General features: G+C 31.4%; 1 protein-coding gene across 1 annotated transcript in view; it reads left to right on the forward strand.

The window, feature by feature from the left end:
* LOC145249688 (uncharacterized) overlaps nt 1–22,687 on the forward strand; it is a 796,056-nt gene that overhangs the window by 74,959 nt on the left and 698,410 nt on the right. Inside the window, exon 2 of the mRNA XM_080111486.1 lies at nt 17,503–17,532. Coding sequence (XP_079967612.1) covers nt 17,503–17,532 — 30 coding nt within the window. The remainder of the gene's footprint in view (nt 1–17,502; nt 17,533–22,687) is intronic.

Here is a 22,687-nt window from a genome sequence, read left to right on the forward strand (position 1 = left end):
TCACGAATCGCCCATCCGGAAAATTCTTAAGGACAATGATTTCCGTATTTGGCAATTTCTTTGAAAACACTCAAAAGAAAAAGGAAGCAATTGAAAAGAAAACACTTAGGTGTTCAATTGACAAACTTGGGGACATTGATAGCAATTTCAAAAACTCTTTTTTTGTTCTCTTTTATTTTATCATTTTCTCCAATGTTGAATAAAGTCAACTTTTCGGTTTCTTTGGTAGGTATTAATAAATCTAATACTCCTGATGATAATCGAGCTTCTCATTCATTCTAACGCACAGATCGAAATAGTTTTGTCTCGTTTCTGAAATAAATACAATGTAAAATAAAAAATAAAAAAAATACAAAATTATTTAAATGCAAAATATTCTGTTCATAGAATTCTATCAAATCTTCTGTATGTGCTAAAGGTTTGAAACCAAAATTCATATTATATCTATATACCAACATTGGAAAGTCAAGAATCCAAACAATATCTGGAGTAGAGGAGATGCGTTTAATAACCGTACTTAATTATAAGTCTTTATAGTCAAAGTATATGTTTGATGAGGGACCACTTAGAAAAACCTGAAAACACAGGTCTCCATCATTTCACTGGATTAGTGTAAGGAAGATCATCCCACCTATAAAATCTTGGCCAATTAAGGAAATGACTTATAAAAAAAATTAGTTGCATCTCCTGTTGTGCTATTTGTAAAGACCCGCGTGGAGATAGGTTAATTTGGAGGTCAATTTCTAAAAGGCTGTCCAACACATGCCGGCATGTAGTATAGACATTAAACCAAATAGATGATCACATAAGTAGAAGAGAAATAAAATAAAACTTACAAAAATATAACAAGATTTATGTGTGTTTTAAAAGTAATGCACCTAAAATATGCCAAACTTCCTAATACATTGTTATCTAATGAAAGGTGATCTAGCCACAAATTTGTAGAAATGTGGTCTCCAAAAACACATTAGCAGAATTAGAGAGGAGGCTTATCTCATAGGCATCTTAGCAAAACTGGTAGTCAGGAAATGGGGTTTTACAGTAATTTGAAAATAAAAAAAACTAAAATACAACAACTCTGTAGCTAAATATTTAATGGTTTTAAAAGAATCAGAATTGATAATTTAGAACAGAATTGGTAATTGTATCAGAATCTGGGATAAAATATTGGAATCGTCCCATGACTAGTTATAACATACTCCTATTCGTATATTAACCGTTTTCACTATAAACTTACTTATCTACCACAGCTTAAGTAGGTGTTGTTCATATGTTTTCCACAATCAGTTCAACGGTGGTTTTGTTACTGTCAGGTTGAGATATGATCCTACTCTGTAGAGTAAACCTCTTAGGATCATAGCTCAACCTGACAGTAACAAAGCCACAGTCGTTTGAGGAGTTTATTGTTAATCGTCTGAGACGTCCCTACCTGTAAATACCAGTGGGGCTGCTCGGGAATTTTTTGTAATCCAGAATATACAGAACCTCACCTCATTTTGTCTAACCTCTCCTGGAAAGGAGGTAAATAATACCTACATATTTACACCCAGAAAAATTGATGCAAATAAATATGCGAAACAAATAAATGCTCCAATTTTTATGCACCTCATAGGATTTGAACCTGCAACTTAAATGTGGAAGAAACAGCTCAACCATTTAACAGAACCATCAAAAGTGAATATATATATATGTATGTATATATATATATATATATATATATATATATATATATATATATAAGAAAAGTAAAATAAAAAAGATGTGAATTGTTTTTTTCGCAGTACTATTCTGTAGGAAGGACACAAAATGGCTGCCAGTTTAAAGTTAAATTTTGTTTTTGTTTTTTTACTTTTCTAAATTGTTTTAAAAATGAAAAAAAAAATACGTTACTGGTTAAAAAGCAATAAAATGCTAGTATATGAGGTCCAAAACGATAATTATACCTACGTACTATATGATGATGATAATACTAGTATTAGAAAAAACAATTATCTATCATAAAAATAATCTCTATACATAATTAAGTATGTTTTTATGTAAACGGGACAAAAAAGGATGTGGAAGCTATCCATCAAAATTCAGATACTTCCAATTTTTGTGAAATTTTAACAATATGTATTAGACATCAATTAATAAATATTCCTCAAATTTCAATTTCTTTGGGGTATTTTAAAAAAGTTTAGGGGGCATAATATGAACACCTCTTCCTGTTTGAAAATTAAGATATTTCAGATTTATATTAGATTTGACCCCTAGTCATTAGAAAGCAATTAATTCTTGAATTTCAATTTCTTAAGACATCTTAACCCTTAAATTATAGATATTTTCTTTAGTAAAAATAATTTAATGGATTTTTTTTATCAAAATTAGAATAAAAATTCTAGATATAAGGTTTAGTATCATTATATATTGATTTTAAACTTCATAAAAGGACATAGAAGTCATGTAAAACTGCTCATTTACAGAATTTATTTTAACTAACCTGGAACGGATATTATTCTAGTTTGTAAAGCTAATGCTTATTTTATATTTTTATTTAATTACCGAAAATAAAGAATTCAGATTTAAAAAACTAAAATGTTGAGAAATGCTAAAAAATATCAATGTTTGTGTCCTTAAATGTTTTTCACGAAAGACTTTTGCCACTTAATAATGACAAAGATATATTTCTTTGTTTCTAACATTTTTAATTATGTATCTCTTTTTTTATCTTGTTAATCAGATAATTTTGATAGACCCCAATACCTCCTTTTGGCTGGGAGCAAATGCATCTTGAGACATCATTTTTTCTGTCCATAGTCAGTGAAGGAGAAATCCTTTTAGACAGAGGCAATTTTAATTTTCGCTGCAATCAAGAGTGTCTTTTTCTGGGAAATTAGATTTTCTTCAAATTAAAATTTGTTGTCTAACTTTACCCTCCAAGAGAAGTAAGTGAAGAGGGATTAAGATGCCTGAAATTTTAATGGACTGATTCCTAAACCTAAATCGATGGATTTCTTTTGACACCAACTCTGACTAAACACTTATTATGCAAGCACATAAATGCGCACGCACGAACACACACACACGTGCATAAAATTTCAAAGATTCAAACATCATTAAAATTTTTTTTAATTTTCATGTTTAATTAAAAATAAACGTATTTTGGTAGTTTTTACACAGAAAATGAAATACTTTAATTTCATTTTATTTATTTTTTATTAAGGTTTCGTTTATGTACTTTGGAAAACATTAACATTTCTGGATCATTTCTGGATCATTTAATGCTGCAGCACCTTAGAAAGTTCAAAGTATTTTCTTTTTTTGATCGGTAAATGGTACGATAAAAAATGATCAAATTTTAGAATATTTGAAAAACCCCATTCTTGTACAGGGTTTTGTTGTTAATATTTACCAATGAAATTCTACTAATTATGTACACCTGAAGACAAATTGTGGAAGTGAAAAGAATTTGAGACTTATTTTATTATTTAAAAAAAAAGGCCGACAAAATTAGTTGTTTGCAATCAATAAAATATTCAACAGTAAATCTAATATGTCCCAAACTGTCAGCCAAACACCAACCTTTATCCTATTGCTGCAATGTTTATCTGCTTGTTTTACAAATATTTTAATCGAATATGGTCTGATGAACTCATAGCATTGGGTGTCACCCCCTCTGACATAAATACACGACTAATCCGACAAGCATCAAAATTCCATGCCTTCACTGTAAAGGTCCTTCGATGCTGGAAACCCTTCTACTCTGATAGTTTCTTCCTTTAAAATGCTGGATTTTGGAGTTCCCTCTTTGTTTCCTGCTTCCTTGACTGTGCTAACATGCAAAAATTTAAATGTAATATGAACAGACAAATCACTAACTCCCTATTTAGTTCCTGTAGCATGGTTCCTGATTTACAGTAATCCCTAACGTCTAAGTGACAATTTGCCTTGTTTGAGGTTAATACGTGTTAAAAAAAAAAGTCGACTATCCTATCAGTTGTGGTTATCCAGGCAGAGATGTTTCGTCTTTTTAAGACTCATCAGTGTGACTGGATACAGTGCACACATCAATTTCAAATTCGAACGTTAGTCACTCTTAATCATGACAGTTCAATGTTCTACTGGCTGAACTAACACATCTGTTGCTATTGATGAAATAAATACATCGCACTTTTCATCGATTGTTTATAATATTGATGACTTACACGCACACACACATATATATGTGTGTATATATATATATAACTACTTCATTTAATCACATAAATTAATATACGAAAGTATAAATTTATGTGTAAACTTTAAGTATTTATTTACTTCAACAGTGCTCAATATGTAGGTAGAGCTAGGTAGTAAGTTATAAAATATATATTGCGATTAAGCTACACAGAATATTCCACATTTCATCCACGCTAGGATTCATCAGGCTTATGAATCCTAGTGTGGATGAAACGCGGAATATTCTGTGTAGCTTAATCGCAATATATATTTTATAACTTACTATATATATATATATATATATATATATATATATATATATATAATAGCAATTAAGGATAAGACTAAGTCATATTTGTGGATGTAATCATAATTTAAAAAAAATTGGTAAAGATGTTACATGCTCTTTATACCTAGGTATTTCAAAGCCTTATGCTTCTCATCAAAAGAGGGGCTAGGGGGTTAGGTTGCCAACATTTCAATGCAACATCTAGCTAGGGGGATAATTGGAGATATATTTATATCTGGTGTATAGGGGAGTGATGGACAATGAGTGAGCAGGGCATCTAGGGATGTTAAACTAATATAGGTGAATTTTAGCTGGAGACTTGCGAGAAATTAAGAGATATAAGAAATAGGGGATATGATAAATAGAGGGATAATATAATATGGGAGAAGATGGTTATGGAGAAAACTGACATATTCAATGTCTAGAGGAATTAGATGGAGATGGATTGTCAAAGATTATAAAACGGGTGATAAAAGTTAAAGAGATAGAGTAAGGTTAAATTAAATGCAGTAGATAGTATAGTAAATGAATCAAGTGAAAGGAATATAGATACGAGTACAGGTAAAAACATATTTATATAACATGCACTGAGCTGCACAAAACAGCAATAAAAGATTTGAAATATCTAATTGACAGTTTAGTGTTTCAGAATAAAGTATATGTATCATATATTGCCGTTTAATTATGACACCGGCCAAAGAAACATTAGAATTCTCATAGGAGCCATATTAGAGGTTAATATGAGGATGGACTTAATTAGCGTCATATCGCTGCAAACCTTAGGGATTCCACTTTCCAATGTTGATTGATTGATCATTCAGTTCATCAGCGAATTGAAAATAATGCTATCTTGCCTCGGTCCATCCAAATGCTCTGACAACAATCTTCATTATTAAAAATGTCTATTTACTTCATTCACGTTTGTGCGTGTATAATTTTAAATTGGTGGGTGCCAGTCCTTAATGATAAAGTTTGACAAAGAAATTATGTGCCTGTGTTACTCACCAGGTTGCAGAGAATATATATTCGAAAATTCATAATGATCTGTTGATAAAATAATTAAATAAGAAAATAAAAAACTTGCACACTGTAAATGTTAACATTTGCAAAAACATAATTTGCTCATGGTACTTTAACTTTTAGAATAAGTATCCAGATTCATGATGATCTGTTTATTAGTTTAGCAAATTAAATGTTTTTTTTGTTTGGTTTTTAGGAGGATTGACACATTCTAAATAGTAAAGTTAAAAAAAAAAAAAGTAATATTAATATGTTATTCACAGGGTTGCCGAGAATATCTGTTCTACAATTCATCATGATATGCTGATAAATAATGTTTATATATTAATTTATTTTTATTTCGGACTATTATTCTCATCTTTATTAGTTGTTGTTTTTGATCTTTTATTATTTTAGTTGGCCGAAACGTTGTGAATAAACAAAATTATTCACAACGTTTCGGCCAACTATTCCTCTGGCCCTTCAGGGCCCGTGGCGCAGTTGATAGAGACGTTGAATCTCTACAGTTCCAGATGAACATTGTCTGAAGATAGCGGTTTCAATCCCACCCAAAGCGTGCTAGAGGTTAATTGGCCAAAATGTGGTGAGACGACAACAACTAGGGATGGCAGTGATGGCTGAGAATACAGTTAGGAGATTCGAAGTTCCTATCCGTCGCGGTTACCACCTGACGAAGGCCAGAGGAATAGTTGGCCGAAACGTTGTGAATAAACAAAACCAATAAAAGATCAAAAACAACTAATAAAGATGAGAATAATAGTCCGAAATAAAAATAAATTAATATATAATGCTCATCTCAAAAATGAATTCCAATTAAGGAATAACATATAAATGTTTATATATATATATATATATATATATATATATATAAACACACGCACATGCACCCCCTAAATGATCCATTCATTAGTTTAGAGGATTATCTTCAGTCTCCAGGCTTCGTACAGCCTTGATAAGTTTTTGAATTTTAAATTTTGCCTTGAAAAAACCTTATTTTTGAAAAATACCTGAAAATATGGAAAATGTTTTGAAAAGGCCTTTAAAATTGTATTCTTTATCCAGTAAAAATTTGTGTCGAAATATTCAAAATGAAATCGAAATGAATACTATTAAATGTTTTTTTAATTATTAATAAAAAATATCATTAAAATATTTTTTAAATACTGAAAATAAAATTGAAATACATGGTTCTGAAATTGCATTGTATTATTATGGAGTTATGTTTTTTTCTCGTGAAACTATCTGACGTTTTTCATACAATAACATCGGGTAGTTTTTTGATAAGGTGATGTAACACTTGTATTCACAATACTGAAAATTTAAAAGTAAAACGAACAAAGCACAGACCAATATACAATGGGGAAAACAACATTTAATCGCACTTGGTTGGCCAAATATAAGTGGGTCAGGTAATGCAAATATGATTGTTGACAGGCATATTGTTATGTATGTAAAAAGACATTTGTTTTGAGCAAAATGAGTGAAAGTGCCTTGAAATTGCACATGGCTGGCACTGAACACAAAACGAACAACAGCTGTAAATAGTTGACCAGTTTTGTTGCATATTAGAGAACTTCATGTAAGTAGCTGTGTGACTTTTAAAACTACTTCATGAAATGAAGCTTAATTGACAACAGGAAAAGTAATTTTCATTTAAGTTTTTTGGTTTTATTATATCATTGTTTATATATCAAATTTTGGGTTTGTTTTACAATCCACAGCGATTCGAAAAAGTGATAAAAATCAAATATGCAAGTAAATATTACCATAGGCAATAAAAGTTAATTTTCAACCTCCCTGCATGATTTGTGGTGTTTTTATGTAGTTTTAAATGCTTTTTAAAATTTTTTTGTAGTTTTAAATGCTTTTTAAAAATTTTGTTAGTTTTAAATGCTTTCAAAAAAATTTTTTTTTTTTACTCTCATTTATTCTTTAATTTATCTTGGGGAGGGGGGGGGGTTAGTGGCGACAGCTATAAATAAAATGCTATAATGGAAAACCCCAAATTTTATTTTCAAAAACTTGAATTTTATCTAGAGAGAAGGTTTTAAAAAACTTTGAAAAGGCTTGAAATGTCTTTGAAAATGGGCGTTGAAAATCTGTATGAACCCTGATCTCGCTCTCATATATATATATATATATATATATATATACACACGAGTCTGAGTGCCCGGCATTGCCCAGGTGTTTGTTGAAAGTGTATTGAGCAGAAAAAAAGTAGTAGCAGGCAGGCAGGCTTGAACCTATACCGCAAAGGAGGAAAAGAATGTGAAAAAAATAAATGTGATGTCTTTGCTGTTGCATCCATCACCAAGCCAGAAGTGGCAAAGGTTTAAATTAAGGCTAGTCAATCGAAAAGAGGGGATAACTTTCGAAAATATCGGCGAAAAAAGCGACCCCCCTTTGTAGAAAAGTACCTAGTTGAGAGCGAAAGAATTAATGTTTGTATTTTTTTTTTTTTTGTAGCCAATTTTTTTATATTTATCGTCTGAAGAGTCGGGCTTGAAAGTTTTAGGCAGACATACATACATACATACATGCATACATTTAAACAGACAGGTCAGATTTATGTTATAAACTAGCCTGGGTGCCCAGCATTGCCCGGGTGTTTGTAGGTGTGTGCTGAGCAAAAAAAAAAAAAAGTTGTAGTAGGCAGGCTCAAACCCGTGACATGAAGGCGAAAAAGAAAGTGGAGGTTGGTTGGTTGGTTGTTTTGTTTAACGGCATATCAACCCTTTTCAGGTTATTTAATGCCGAATCCAAAGATTTTGAAGAAAATTTTTTTAATAGAATATATTTGTTGTTTTCAAGTCGGTTTCTATTTAACCCACAGTTGGGACCCTAACAGGTACTACCAGTCCGGGTCAGAGTGGACCTGGGAGCAATGACAATTAAAGAGTGGCTCCACACTCCCCAAAGCCCGCAAGCTGGGGCCTCACCATCGGATATAGTTTAAGGTCATATCCAGGACCAGAAAGTGGAGGTGTGTGTAAGGGTGTTGGTTTAACAAAAACAAAAAATGAAAATTGTGAGCGCAAAAAAAAAAAAAAAGGATAGGAGTAGTAAGCAAGCTCGAACCGGTACTGTGAAGAAGGAAAAAAAAGTGACATGTTTGCTGTTGTGCCATTGCCAAACCGGAAGTGATGTAGGTTTAAATTAAGGCTAGATAATCGAAAAGAGGTGAGGAGTTTCGAAAGTATCAGTGAAAAAAGCGACCCCTCCCTGTAGAAAAGTGCCCAGTTGCGGGTGAAGGAATTAATGTTTTCGGCCAAATTTTTGATATCTGTCGTCCAAAGGGTCGAGCTTCAAAATGGTACCGATCTCATGAAAATCCGTTGCCTCTGTCGAAAGTTTTAGGCAGATATACAAACATACATATATACATTTAAACAGAGAGGTGAGATTTATATTATAGATGATGCACGCAACTATCGATTTTGATGTATGAGCGCCACCATAAAAACTAATTTGTTCAGAAATCCGCACAGTGATTTGTTTATAGTGGTAAAGGTTTTGTGCAGAACCAACCATTCTTTTTAGTAGGACTTCTAATCTTCGTCAGTGCAATGGTTGCCACAAGCGGCTCATTCAACAGACCTCAGCTTTTTACATCAATTTTCCTTCTATTAGATGCATGTCTTAACAAAGACTGGACCTCTCCCAGTGCATCTCTCCCAGTGAATTAAACACGGCCCCAGATACTAACCTTAAAATTTCTGTCTTGATGTGGTAAATACGGCACCTAGTCTTCCGAAATGGTCACTCATCTGGTACTGGCCAGGCTTATCGTTGCTTAACTTTGGTGATCTGGTGAGAACCACTATGTCAACATGATTGTACTCTGTGTGTGTGTGTATATATATATATATATATATGTCTGAATTAAAAATACAGTAGTTTTGTAAATGGTAAACGGTTTTTTCTTGGTTAAAGACGAACAACACAAGGGAGCATTTTTAATAACATGACTAGGTTAGTACAAAAATTAATCTGGACCCCCCACCACCACCACCACCACTACCACCACCAAAAAAAAAATTTGTTTTTTAAGGAAACGTGATGTTTGATCCAAACTGCTGTGGATCCATGAAATAAAATATTGTTTTGTTTTTAAATCTCTGAAACAGTTTTTCATGGTAATCAACCGATGATCCTTACAATAATATTAGGATTAGCAAAAATTTTTGGAAGCAAAATAAAGCAGTTATTGTTGTATATTGGTTGAAATTGGAATGGAGATGATATATCAAAACGTGTCATGTGTTATCTAGTGGATGTAAGATATTGTTCTTTTAACAGACAGATAATAAACGTATAAATTGTATGCATGTTGTTAGCCAGGGGACATGATATTGACGTGTAACTTGAATGATGTTGTATGAGACTTATTACATGGGATATTTTTACAGTTCATATGTAAGAATAATAATATATGCTTCATACCTTTTTCTTGAAGAGTTCTTTTAACTTCCTGCTGCTCTGTGACGACCATGAAGTGATCCGCACCATATAATTGAGACAACTGTTCTTCTTTGTGAAAACCATAAAACAACTCTTTATATTTTTGTAATATAAATTTATTAAAATTGTCTCAATTGGTTTTCACATGATCTGCAATTTCTACATTTTCTGTTCATACAGCTTGCTCCCAGCTGTCTGTCCACCCTTGTCTATGTCTGTCTGCTCTGGTGGTCAATCCTCAACTCTCTCAATCTCTCCAAAACTAACTACATCACGTGTTCTCTTATGTCACCTAATTACGTGTCTCATACCAATCTAATCCACCTAGTTATTTGTTTATTCAAAACCAAAAGAATGTTTACATCTATTTTCTATTTTCGCATTCTTTTTGCGATTCACACGTCAATCATTTATTCCCCAGTTGAATTGTTTATTCTTCTAATCATAATAATTGATCCAGCGACCATCCGTCGCTCAAATCAATTAATAAGAATACAATAACAATAATGTTTTGACCATTGCTCCCGCTTGCTACAGTTAACAGATACTACGCTATGATCACAGCCTAAAGGGTCATAACATTACATTATTACAAGAAATTAATAGACTTACAAGGAAATGAGTTTTTGAATAAAGGACTGAATTTTTTTTTTTTTTACATATAAGTTTTAAAGATGGACAAACTTTCGAAAAAGACACACACATATATATATACATACATACATACATCTATATATATACGCCTAACTTTAAAAATATATTTATTAGACATATTATATATATATATATATATATATATATATATATATACATACACACACACATATTTAACTTTATAAATATAACCCCTGAAGAGATGTTGTTTCCTAATATGCATTAGTTTCTATAAAGAGTGTTTCCTGTACAGGTTTGCCTTAATTGTTATCACTTTAGCAATTCCACTCAGTCTGGCTGACATTTCCTCCTTTCTTTTCCCTCCCTTTTCCTTTGCCTACCAATTATGCTAAAACTTGACTCCCAGCAAGCAGTGACTGTTTCCAATTAAAATATCAAATATTATTACCTGCTCTTTTAGTTGTTTATATCTATATTATATTGCTACTTATGTCTTTGTTGATGTTTTTATTTTGTTTTTGTATTTCAATTATATCTTGAAATATCAAACTCTTATCACTTGCACGGTTTTTCAATTAGCGCGTCTTAGATTACAATGCAGTCGTCACCTGCGATTTTCATCTGTCGTTAAAGGAACCTGGATTGCACTTCTAAACTGCGGCAAAATCCCACCCACCCAACTTTAATGGTATGTGGAGGAAAGGAAACCGGTTTTTGCAACAGTACAGTCCTGCTGTCTACTGCAGAGTTCCAAGTTCAGAACATAAAAATATGTTCACATATATATCTAAACCAGATGTTAAAGTTATGATATCAATTTTGCATTTTAAAATTGCATTGCATGTGAGTCAATTAAACAACTTTTTCCCTATGCGCATGTATTTCCTATGTGTAACACAGCCAGCTGAAGGGAAAATAAAATAAAAACAAACTAGGAAGAAACAAATTTTATAATTTTACATGTGTGAAACCCGGCATTGCCTGGGTGAAATAACATTAAACCTGAAAGTTCAAGTGTAATATTTATCACCTATCTTCTTTATTTTATTTTGTTTTTAAAATCATATATATATATATATATATATATATATATATATATATATATATATAACGTGTTTGATAAATGCAAAAACTTTCTGTCATATGTATTTTTATATATATCCAATATATAAGGTAAAGTAAGTCTCATTCATTTGTTATTGAAAGCTTTCTTACAAAATCAATTCTGGTTCATTAGATTTTCTAGTAGGTTGTTGCAACATGTTAAGAAAAATAATTATGAATAATAAATGAATTCTTTTGAAATGACCGTCATAAAACAAAACAAAAAAAACGAACATGACAGATTTTCCTCTTGCATTGTAATAAAAAAATAATATTTTGAAATACCCCCCCCCAAAAAAAAACAAAAAACATGATAATCTAATATATAAAGTAATGTCAGGTCTTTATCTTTTCTTTATCATCAATAACTGTTTTCCTACAAAATCAATGTTTGATTCTGGTTCATTAGAGTTTCACAGGTGGGCAATTCTTGGAGCGCTTAGTAACTGTGTTCCAAATTCATACTTTATTCATTGAAAATTAAATTGTGTACAAATATATAAAGATGTATCGAAAAATGTTTTTAAAAAAATATATGTTGCTGAGCTTTTGCAGAACTGACAAATTTATTGCCAGCTTACGGCACAATTCATTGGTTGACTATTAAAGATCAATATATATATATATATATATATATATATATATATATATATATATATATATATATATATATATATCCCGTTACACAAACGATAGTAAAAACTGCCAGACAAAACCATTTTTTTTTATGGAAATTGTTTCAGTCAAGGCATGAAGTCACTTGTTAGGGAGCTAAAAAAATACCACTTCAAGGTCAAAAACTTGCCAATGATGTTAGATGGAATAGATTCTGATCCAGAAAACAGCAATTTTTCCCTCTTTGTCAGAGAAACATCGCTCATGGAATATGAGGACTAACAAAATAAAGGAAGTAAGAGTTACACGGCTGCCGAAAGAACATCCAAGATCCACTTTCTACTCTCCTTAAATTATAACATGGAGTCAAGTTAGTAAGAAACCCTTGTGACTCGAACCAGAAATAAAAGTTGGATCATATTTTCTCTGTTCTTCATTCTTACATCTTTTTTCCAACCCTTATCTTTTCAACTGAAAAACTGATGCGTTCTTCTAATCTAATAATATTTTGAAAATATGTTGTTGGTTTTTTTTAATTTTTACTGAATTTTGTTTTTCAAATAAAGAATTTGCCCAAAATGCTAGGTCTCCTCGAGGTTGTTGATAATGATGATGTTTAGGGGAAGGAAGAAAGCATATAGCAAACTCGACCTTCCACTGGTCTTCTAAGATGAACTCTCAAAAAAATCCTTTATTTTCATGAGACGTTTTCTTTCTTTTCCTTTTTTCGAATTCCGCCACTACTGGTTGTCTCACTGACCACTTTACACACATTAACCCTTATCTTCCAGTAGTCTTCAGGCCTTCATAAGTAGCTACTCCACTATACGTTGACTAGAATTCTTTTTTAGTTTTAAATGACGACTCTTCCTCATTAAGCATTTTATACCTAATAAAATATACCTTGCATTAATGATGTCTAACGATATGATTTCTAAATGGTAAATAGTCGTAAAAGGAAGAAGCATCTGAATTTAATTTCATGGGAAAGGAGGCAACATTTTCGTAAGATATGTAGATGTCATATCCGCAACTTGTGAAAAAAAGAAATGCCATTAGTAAAATTTATATCAAGACTGATTTAAGAGGTCAGCTTGTTAAATAGTTTATCACAGATGACAACTAGTCCCTCTTCTCCACTTACCAAACGTATGGATATCTGCATCTGTTGCAGATGCACGTACGAATAGGGGAGACGGAAGTAGCACATGTGGTGTAATGTAAGCACTTCAAATCCAGCGCGATCTATTAGACCCACGTGCACCATGTCAATATTATTATCAAAGGTATGAATCCCATCTCTTCTTTTATAAGTAAAATATTTCGCATTTGCGAGTGACGTTTCAAAATGGCGACTAGAAATAATGAAACGCTTATCTTTTGGTGATTGTATTTCTTTCACCGACAATCTTCCAAAACTCACTACTGAATGAAAATATCTTTTCCACTTTTATTTTTTTATATAAAACAAAGTTAAATTATTTAAACAATAAAAGTTTAATAGAACAATATACTCTCTTTTTTTTTTAACGAAGGCTGTTTAAAAAAATCTTAGGAAATGAGAACGTTTATACGTTCAAGTATCCACATAAAATTTGTTGTATATTTAGCATTACACTTATCAAAAAAAATCACAGAAAAATATTTATGATGTACATACTCGTCACGGAACTAAGATGTCATATTCTAAAAATCATAACTTTTCTATTTGGCTAGTAAACGAAAATATTTAGCTGTCAAAGGTCAACTAAAGATAATTTGTCCATAGAGCCCTGCATCAATATAATGCTCGTCCTCACACATCTCTACGGAGAATTTGGTTGGGAAATATTGCCCCATCCTGCATATTCTCCTGACCTAGCTCCCTAAGATTATCACTTATTTCAAGGATTTCAAAATCATTTAGACGGCGTTAGTTTAATATCATGAGAGGGGATTGAACATGAATTTGATTCATGTTTCACATCAAAAGCTAAAGAATTTTATAAGCAAAGCATTTATAAGCTTGTTGAAGATGGAATCAAGTTATAGAGAGTAAAGGTCGTTATCTATATAAATAGATAAATAAAAATAAAATAAAAGGTCGTTATCTATAAATAAATAAATAAATAAAAATAAAATAAATAAATAAATAAAAATAAAATAAAATAAATAAATAAATAAAAGGTCGTTATCTATATAAATAAAACGGTAGATGCGAGTTTAACCGATAAACTCTTAAACCACTGGTCACATAACGCTGAAATTAACAGAAAATAGTAATCATACACCAAAGATAGTTCATAACGAGTAAAATCTTTGTTTGGATGGATGAATAATGTGTACAGAAATATGTTGACAAGTTGAAATGCAAAATGTTCATTTCAACTTGCCAACATATTTCTATTAGTTCTACGCACGTGCAAATTCAATCATATTCATAGTTAGAAGTTTAATTTTAAATCTTTCTTAGCTGTCTATCAGGTTAGCTCAAACAGTAGAGAATGCGGCTGGAGTGCTAAATGTTTTAGTTTCAATTCTAGCTGATGGTGCCCAAGTGATTTTTTAAAAACTTTTGAAATCACTGCTGTGTATTAGGTACAATATAATATTCAATAAAGAATTGCCTCTCTAATAAAAAAAATACAAAATCTACATGAATTAAAATATACACATTTTATGATTTGCAAGGTTGCCCCCGCCCCCATTGCTAGTTATGAATAAAGGTTTTCAATAACACATAGTCATCCATTTTCAAGGTGCAATTTTCAATCAGTAAAAACTTGATAGTACTTTGTGTTCAATTAATCGTTTCACTCAAGTGTTGTTTCAGAATTAAAGAAAACTAAAAAACGAAACTAAAAAACGGTTGCTACAACATTAAACAAACTAAAAAACGATTGATACAACATTAAACAAACTAAATATATCCAATGGAGAAAAAGTAGATGTAAAATGAAACGTTTCTGAATTTTTGAGATGAGGATTGATTTTTCGTATTATTTTGATTCTTCAGATTACTGTTCTCATCACAATTGTTATTTTCACGTTTCGATAGATATAATCTCCGACCTTCTTCAAGTGTATCGTGTTAAAGTTGGGGAATCTTTCTGTCAACCTCAGAAACCTGCATAGTATTCCAAGCAAAACTCTTTATTTAATTTATGAGGGTAGCATGCTCTCCTTCCATCAGCCATGAAGTCCTAATTAATTCGCAATTGTATTTTTAGTGCAACTTACAAGTGAATTTTACCTAGTAAATATACAAAATAAAAATTTGCTTATATCATATATTAAGACCCCCTTAAGTACTTTGTGTTCTTAAATGTTAGACATTTCTTTTCTAATCAGAATCATGTAATACATTTTGATAAAAATTAAAAAAAGGATTCATGAGGCCTAGTATTATTCCATCTTGATTGTAATTTTTGTAAAAGAACATAAATATGGGTAAAATTGTTCTGTTTGTGGAATTAATTTTACCTGTCTTGAGACGGGTTATGTCTCCTATCTTGTGCTCTCTGGTAAGGGAACTTACGGTTTCCAATCAGGAAAGTACATACTCTTTAAAGAATAGATTTTTTGGGCTTTTCTACAAATGTAGTAAAAATGTCTTTATTGGTATATAAAAAATGTGGCTAATTTTATTGGAGGGAAATAAGTAATTACTCAATTCTGGCTGAAGAATCTAGTCTACCTTACTATTTCAATCATAGTTTGGGGAAGAAATGAATTCATCTTTTTTTTTTTAATTATTTTGTTCTAGCTAAGGATGGGGAATCCTATTGGATACTAGACATTCACCCACTATCATACATATCTCGAAATATTTTTTTTAAGATTCTAACAGTCTCTTAAGTGCAATTGTTTGCATTTGGTTCATAAGGTATATTTGCCAGATAGTTTTTGAAATTCACTTTTATGAATCTGGTTGCTCTTATAATTACTAGAATGATAGAGATCATAAGACCTTGATATTTTATTATATTTTCCTTCTCAGCTCTCTGTAATTCAGCATCATTAAGGATACAAACTTCTACCAAAGTTGTTTCTTTCTTCTTAAAGTCATTTTACAGCACATACAGAATGTGAATATATCATTCCAAGTTCATAATCTGTGATAGTAATTTTTTTTTACTATTTCCACTTTCGGTTGTATTCACTTATGTTTGTAATCATACAGACTCTTTATATCTCACCCCCACTCCAAGGGATAGCAAGATTAAATTCTGGATGGATAAAAATAGCAAATTCAATATATTATGTCTCTTTTCCAATGCAATAAAGTGGAATTTTCCATTATTGGTCAATTTAGAGGTTCAGCTGACGTTTATAGGAAGTTGTGCCATGAAATGAAGAATGTGGTAGCAGAAAGAGAAGAGACTTCATACCTCTGTAGAATCGAGTATTACAATGGTTGAAGGTTTTCATCACCTTTCATAGGGATAAGTCGTGAGGGTGCAGTTCATCTCAATGCACTTGCTGAAAATTACTTTAAAAAGTAAATCAAATCCCAGAGCAATTAATGGTGTTCTTTGTTGTCTTTTGTAGTTGCTTCTATTGCTTCAACCACTAAGCGAAGGAAGAAAAGATCAGTATGCTACAATTGCTACATCACCACCGCTGAGGATGCCACTATCTATATGTCAGTGAGAGATGGGCAACTGTCTCTGCAAAAAAAGACAACAGACAATATCTGTAAGGATCAAAGAAATCCCCGATACTGTCATCATCATTGGTAAAAAGAAAATTAACTTATGGTTTCTGAATGACTTACAATGAAGGTATTGTATGATGACATTGAATAACTCTAAAAAGGTTGACATGCCACAAAATAGAAACCAAAACAATCAAGTCTCCATTTGCCTGCTACGAGGGCAGTTAGACACAAGGTCGGTTTTTAATGCAAGGAAAATCGAGCTCCCCTAAAAGGCACTTTAGATTGTGACAATAATAAAAATTGTTATATCTAGAAGGATTTTTCTTCACTGACCGCGAACAGAAAAAATAAAGTATAATATCAGAACAGATGCTGCACTTAGATCCTAGCTAAATATCCAAGAAGACTGTGATACTTATAATAGATGTTTCAGCATTAGATGGCCCACAAGAAGTTTGGTATGCAAACCAAACCAACATTTATTGCTATTATGAAAACATTTAAATCATTAATACATAGTTTCCAAATGAATATTAATTTTCATCTTTTCTTTTGGCAGATTTGGACAAGATCTTGTAAAATATTAAAGGTAAGTAAAACGTTTACTTTGTTTTTCCTCTTGTCAAATTATTTACTAAAAACAAGTTACTTTAATGTTTTCTTACAGTGAAAAATAAACAAGGCACTTATTCATATTTGGCTTACAAAATATATATGTTCATTAAAGAAAAACAAATATTGCTAACATATTGCTTTATGAACTCTTTTTTTTTTCTTTCTTTTGTAGGTAAGCATGCGCTTATCCTTAGGTACTGGTCTCTTAAACTACATTTAATCTTGTATCAAACCTTCTAACAAGTAAAAAAATATAACTTGATTTTATGCAACTGGTCAAATTTTATTTACAATATTTTGATTTTTACATGGGATCATCTGGTGAGTATTGTAGAAGGGAAGACAACTACCAAAAACTATCATAAAATCAGTTCATCCAAAAATATATTAAGGTTTATTGGCAACAAATTAACAACTTGTTAAAATAACCAAAATAAAGAGTTAATAGTGATGAGATGCCTTTTCTTGTGTTGATTGGATTTGATTGGATTCTTTTGTGCAAAGTTTGTGATTGCGAATCCAATATTCTGTAGAATGTTCAAAGTGACAAGTCTGTGTAAGACAAGTAGTCCAAACATATTGATCTGTTGTTGCTGCGCAAGTTTGAATGTTCCCAAATTGTGATAATTTTTTTGTTATGTGTGCTGTAATTAATCGGTTGAGGAAGAGTTTTAGCTGCATATTTTCTTTGTGGCAGGTATATTAGAAACTGGAGAGACTAAGGTTAGAAGCTGATGTATTTGGATATTATATTAAACACAAAATGCATCTGTTTTTAAAATATGTGGGGCATATATATTTTGTGCTTCTGATTGGCTGAGAGATGTTGATATTAAAATCTTATCCAATTGAGAGTTGCCATTCTTAGCATTTACTTGCTTCTGCTGCTTCTACAAGTTGGTTGTAAGTAAAAGTTAATTACTTCTTGCAGAACATACATAACCTGAAATGCCTTATCTGGTGGCTTTCCGTGCTGCCAGCTGTCTTTTACGACAAACAGCTCTTCATTATTCTTTTCTGACCAAATGAAAACATCATGAATCTGAATATTATTTAGCACATTTGGCATGACAGAGAAATATTATTAAAAGTTTCGAACTTGAGAATCTTTGTTAAATTCAAGAACCTATATGGATTTAGAACCGAACCCTTTATCTCATGAAGGTAGAGTGCTCTCATTCTGTCAGCCACGTGAACCTGTGGCATAATGGTTAATGCTATCGATTAACAATCAGTCCTAAATGATAGTGTTCTGAAAGTTCAAAGTTCAATCATCACTACAGGTGATAATAATTAGGAATAACATGAAAACAAATAAAAACTTCTAACTGGTCATGGTTGACAAAACAAGAACAATCTACCCCTATGAAATAAAGCGATCAGTTTGAAATTCTGTATAATTTCCAAAGTTTGACATAAAAATTGTCAATTCTGTTCAAAATTCCATACAGATTCCTGAGTTCGAGAGACAGATTTCTGAGTTTGGCAAGATACACCTGGAAAAGGTTGGGGTTGCATTGACCAAAACATTGGGAAAATAACGTTCAAGATAAGAAGAGTAATCCAAATATTCCTGATAATACCAAAGATTTTCAAGTTCAAAGGTATTCACCTGAAGATGATTGGAGGTTACATTTATGGCTCTAGGAAAGCATAATAAAGAAATAGGCGAACAACAGGTTTAGGTAGAAAGAATATATTGTACAAGAAAGTGAATACAAAGAAATGTTGTTTGTACTTCCGACTGTTCAGTTAGACAACCTGTAGTCACAGATTCGGTCACAATATTTCCCCACGAGAGTATTAATGGTGAGAAGAATCCAATATGAGTGAATGGATAAGTCTTCATGACAGTTAAATCAGCTGAAACGTTGAGAAAAAAAAAAATTAGACTAGTTGTACAAAATATTCTCGTCATAAAAAATTCTCTCAAACATTAGTAATACATGATTTAGGTTAAATCAGAAGAACTATTATTCCAATACATGTTGAAGTACAGTTTAGACACAGCTTGTGACTTGTTTTTCTAGTCTGTAATTTCTATAAACTACTTTGAGAAATCATAATCATAATATAGTTTAGATAAAACTTGATTTCGGAGAAGAATATCTCAAGGCTAAAAGATAAAATAAGAATAATATCCATTTATTTTAATCATGAGAATTGGATGAATGCAACAACAATATCAACAAAAATAAATCTAAATATATTTCATTTGTTGAATAGTTGAATAAAAAAAAGATGAAAAATGATTGATATTATTAAAATTCGATTTGTGAGCACTGCTGTCTTCCACAAAATGGATAAATAAAGTTCTATTGTTGAAAGTCTGTAACAAAATGGCCGCTGTTTGCATCGAGGCTCACTTGAATTGACGTTTGCCTTTTACATGTGCGAGTAAGGTGTGTTTGCGATCGAGTCAACGGGAATATAATTGAAAAACATTGTTTAAAAAGATAGCGAAAGAAGGGGGGGGGGGACTGTTGCGACTAAATCGTAAAAGACATTAACATCCATTGCACGATATATCGTCTGCCGCTTGCTTTTATTTGTGTGAACCCCCTTTCCGCACCTCCTTTTTTTATTGACTGGGTTAGCTTTCTTATACATTTTTTTATAAAGATTTTTCTATCTCTCCCTTTTAAACCAACTACTTTGACTCTGCTTTATATTTATTTTTCAAACAACACTGCGTTTTTGGGATGTCCTGATTGTGATTTCTCTTTTTCCAGTTTTTCTTCTTCCTCTCATATGAAGAAGAAAACTTGATGGAATGAAAAATAATAAATTGTCGGATGGGGGGGGGGGGAGAATGGCAGACACTAGAATATTCTACAACAGACATCCCCACCCCTCCTGGTTTTTTGAGGCATGATTTTTTTTATCCGCAGGGTGCAAAATTGAAGAAAAAAAATGAAGAAATATGAGGGTTTATTTGTAGAACTTACCTGCATGGGACTCACCCAATAAAGTCTTCCTGCATAGATAGTGGCTGTCTCATCATGGTTAAAAAGCCAGTTAGTTAAAAAATGGAATAACAACAACAATTATAAAATCATACCAGAAAACACAAGTAAGTACCATAGCTGAAGTACCCATCTATACAAGGTAATCTTTATTTATAAAGTTGGGCTATTTATTGCATTGACAGTGAGCTCAACACGCCAAATTCCTATTTAAAATAAAACATATACTGATCGCATGTATGCAATCGACTTTCTAAAGTTAACTGCTTTTTATATTGCTTTACATCTCATTAATTGACTATTCATTCTTACAATTTTCTAATTTAGTGACCGTTTTCATTATAATACATCGTTCTATTTACACATTCTTTTTCTTTTAATACTGTTAATACAAATTTAGCGTTTTGGGTAAGTAGTGCCTTTTTAGTATTTTCTAAAAATTACCTTGGATTCATTTTATGTTATGTACATTTTGTAGCACTTAAAAAAAAATCCAGTTGAAAATTATAATATCTATATGATTAATTGTTAGATAATAGATACATTTAATTTTTTAAAGTGCAACCTTTTATATCTGTTAAAACTATGTAGGTTCAAGAAAGAATTTAATTCTAATGCACTTTATATAATTTATGTTTTTTTTTTTTTTTTAGTATTAGATATTCTGGACTTATCTACATTTTAAATACATGAACATCCAATTCCTTAATAAACTGGTTGATGATTCTTCCTACTTTTCAATTTACACAAGTGTGGACTGTCTGATAAAATAATTTAAGATTGTGTCAGAGAGGGTGAAGTGACCCCTAAGGGTCATTGGTTCATTAGATGCTTTTTTTTTTTCGTTTGACCTTTTAGGGTCAAAGCACCTAATTTGAAATGAAATACTAAGGAAATAAACATTTCAGCAGATTTCTATCTTTAGCTATTGGAAAAGAAGGGAGACACTTTTCCAGTTTCAGGTCACAGGTCATTTAGAGTAAGATGATCCTTTCACCTTTACATTGAACTTGAAGGTCAAGGAGATCATCTGATTTTCTGATATCTCTGGTTTGATGCTCAATAAAAATAGCAACAGAAAAATGGCATGATGAAAATGGCACAAGTGAATAAATAGGAAAAAATGGCACAAAGCAAGAACAATTTAGTAATGGAAAATTAGGATTGTTCAGGAGGTGGTGGTGGGAGGTGTGGCTAGACTCTCTTCTGTTTGGTTTAAAATACTGGCTATGATTATCTCCTTATGAGAGAGGCTTGAGAATAACTGATTTGGCATGTCATCCAGAAACCTATTTGAGAATTTTTAATAAGACGACCACAGAAGTAAATGTGGTATTATGATGATTGAGGATTCTAGCTATGAACAGCATAGACACCTTAGGTAAAGTGACAACGATGACCACAGATCCCTCCTCCCTATACTTATGAATGGGCTTGTGCCTAATTTATTTTATGGCTATTGTAAAATTTTATGAAATAAATAAATTTTTAAGGTGTAGTATCTGCTCTTAGCATCTCAGACGTCTCGCTATTAATGGAAATATTGCATACATATATATTTATGAAAATGTGAAATTTCAACTGTACATTACAAAGGTATTAATTTATTAGGAGCAGTTTATAAAGTAAATCTGCAAATTAAGGAGCTTTAATGATATTTGTAAATAATTGTAATTTATTGTAGGTATTTTAAAATTTTATATCATAGAATTAAATAAGTGCAACCTGTTTTGATGTTAATATAGTTGGGATAGATGAAAAACAAAATAAACTTTAGAGCGTTTATTTATTTAGAAAAATGAGATATATAAATAAACTTGGCAAATCTCCTCAGTTATTGTAAATTTCTAGTAATTGCCAATGTATAAATGGATTTTTCAGATTGAATTTATTTTTTTTTTTTTACAAATGAATCCTGTAGTCTTCTTAAAATGATTACCATTCCTAAATATCATACTTTGATGCAGAGGTTCTGTAATCAAAAGAATATGTCAGAAAACTCCCAGAAATAGTTGTGCTGAAGTTTCCAACCCACTTAACAATTTTGTTTTATTTTTTTATCAGTTTCATTGCGCCAAAATGTGTTTATATTAATTATGGATTTGCTAATATACAAATATTTTGGCAACCAATTTGAATATAACAAAAAACAAAACAACAAAA

This window comes from Euprymna scolopes, chromosome 28 (genome assembly GCF_053919585.1).
Source record: "Euprymna scolopes isolate OS-2025 chromosome 28, ASM5391958v1, whole genome shotgun sequence".
Lineage (NCBI taxonomy): Eukaryota > Metazoa > Mollusca > Cephalopoda > Sepiida > Sepiolidae > Euprymna > Euprymna scolopes.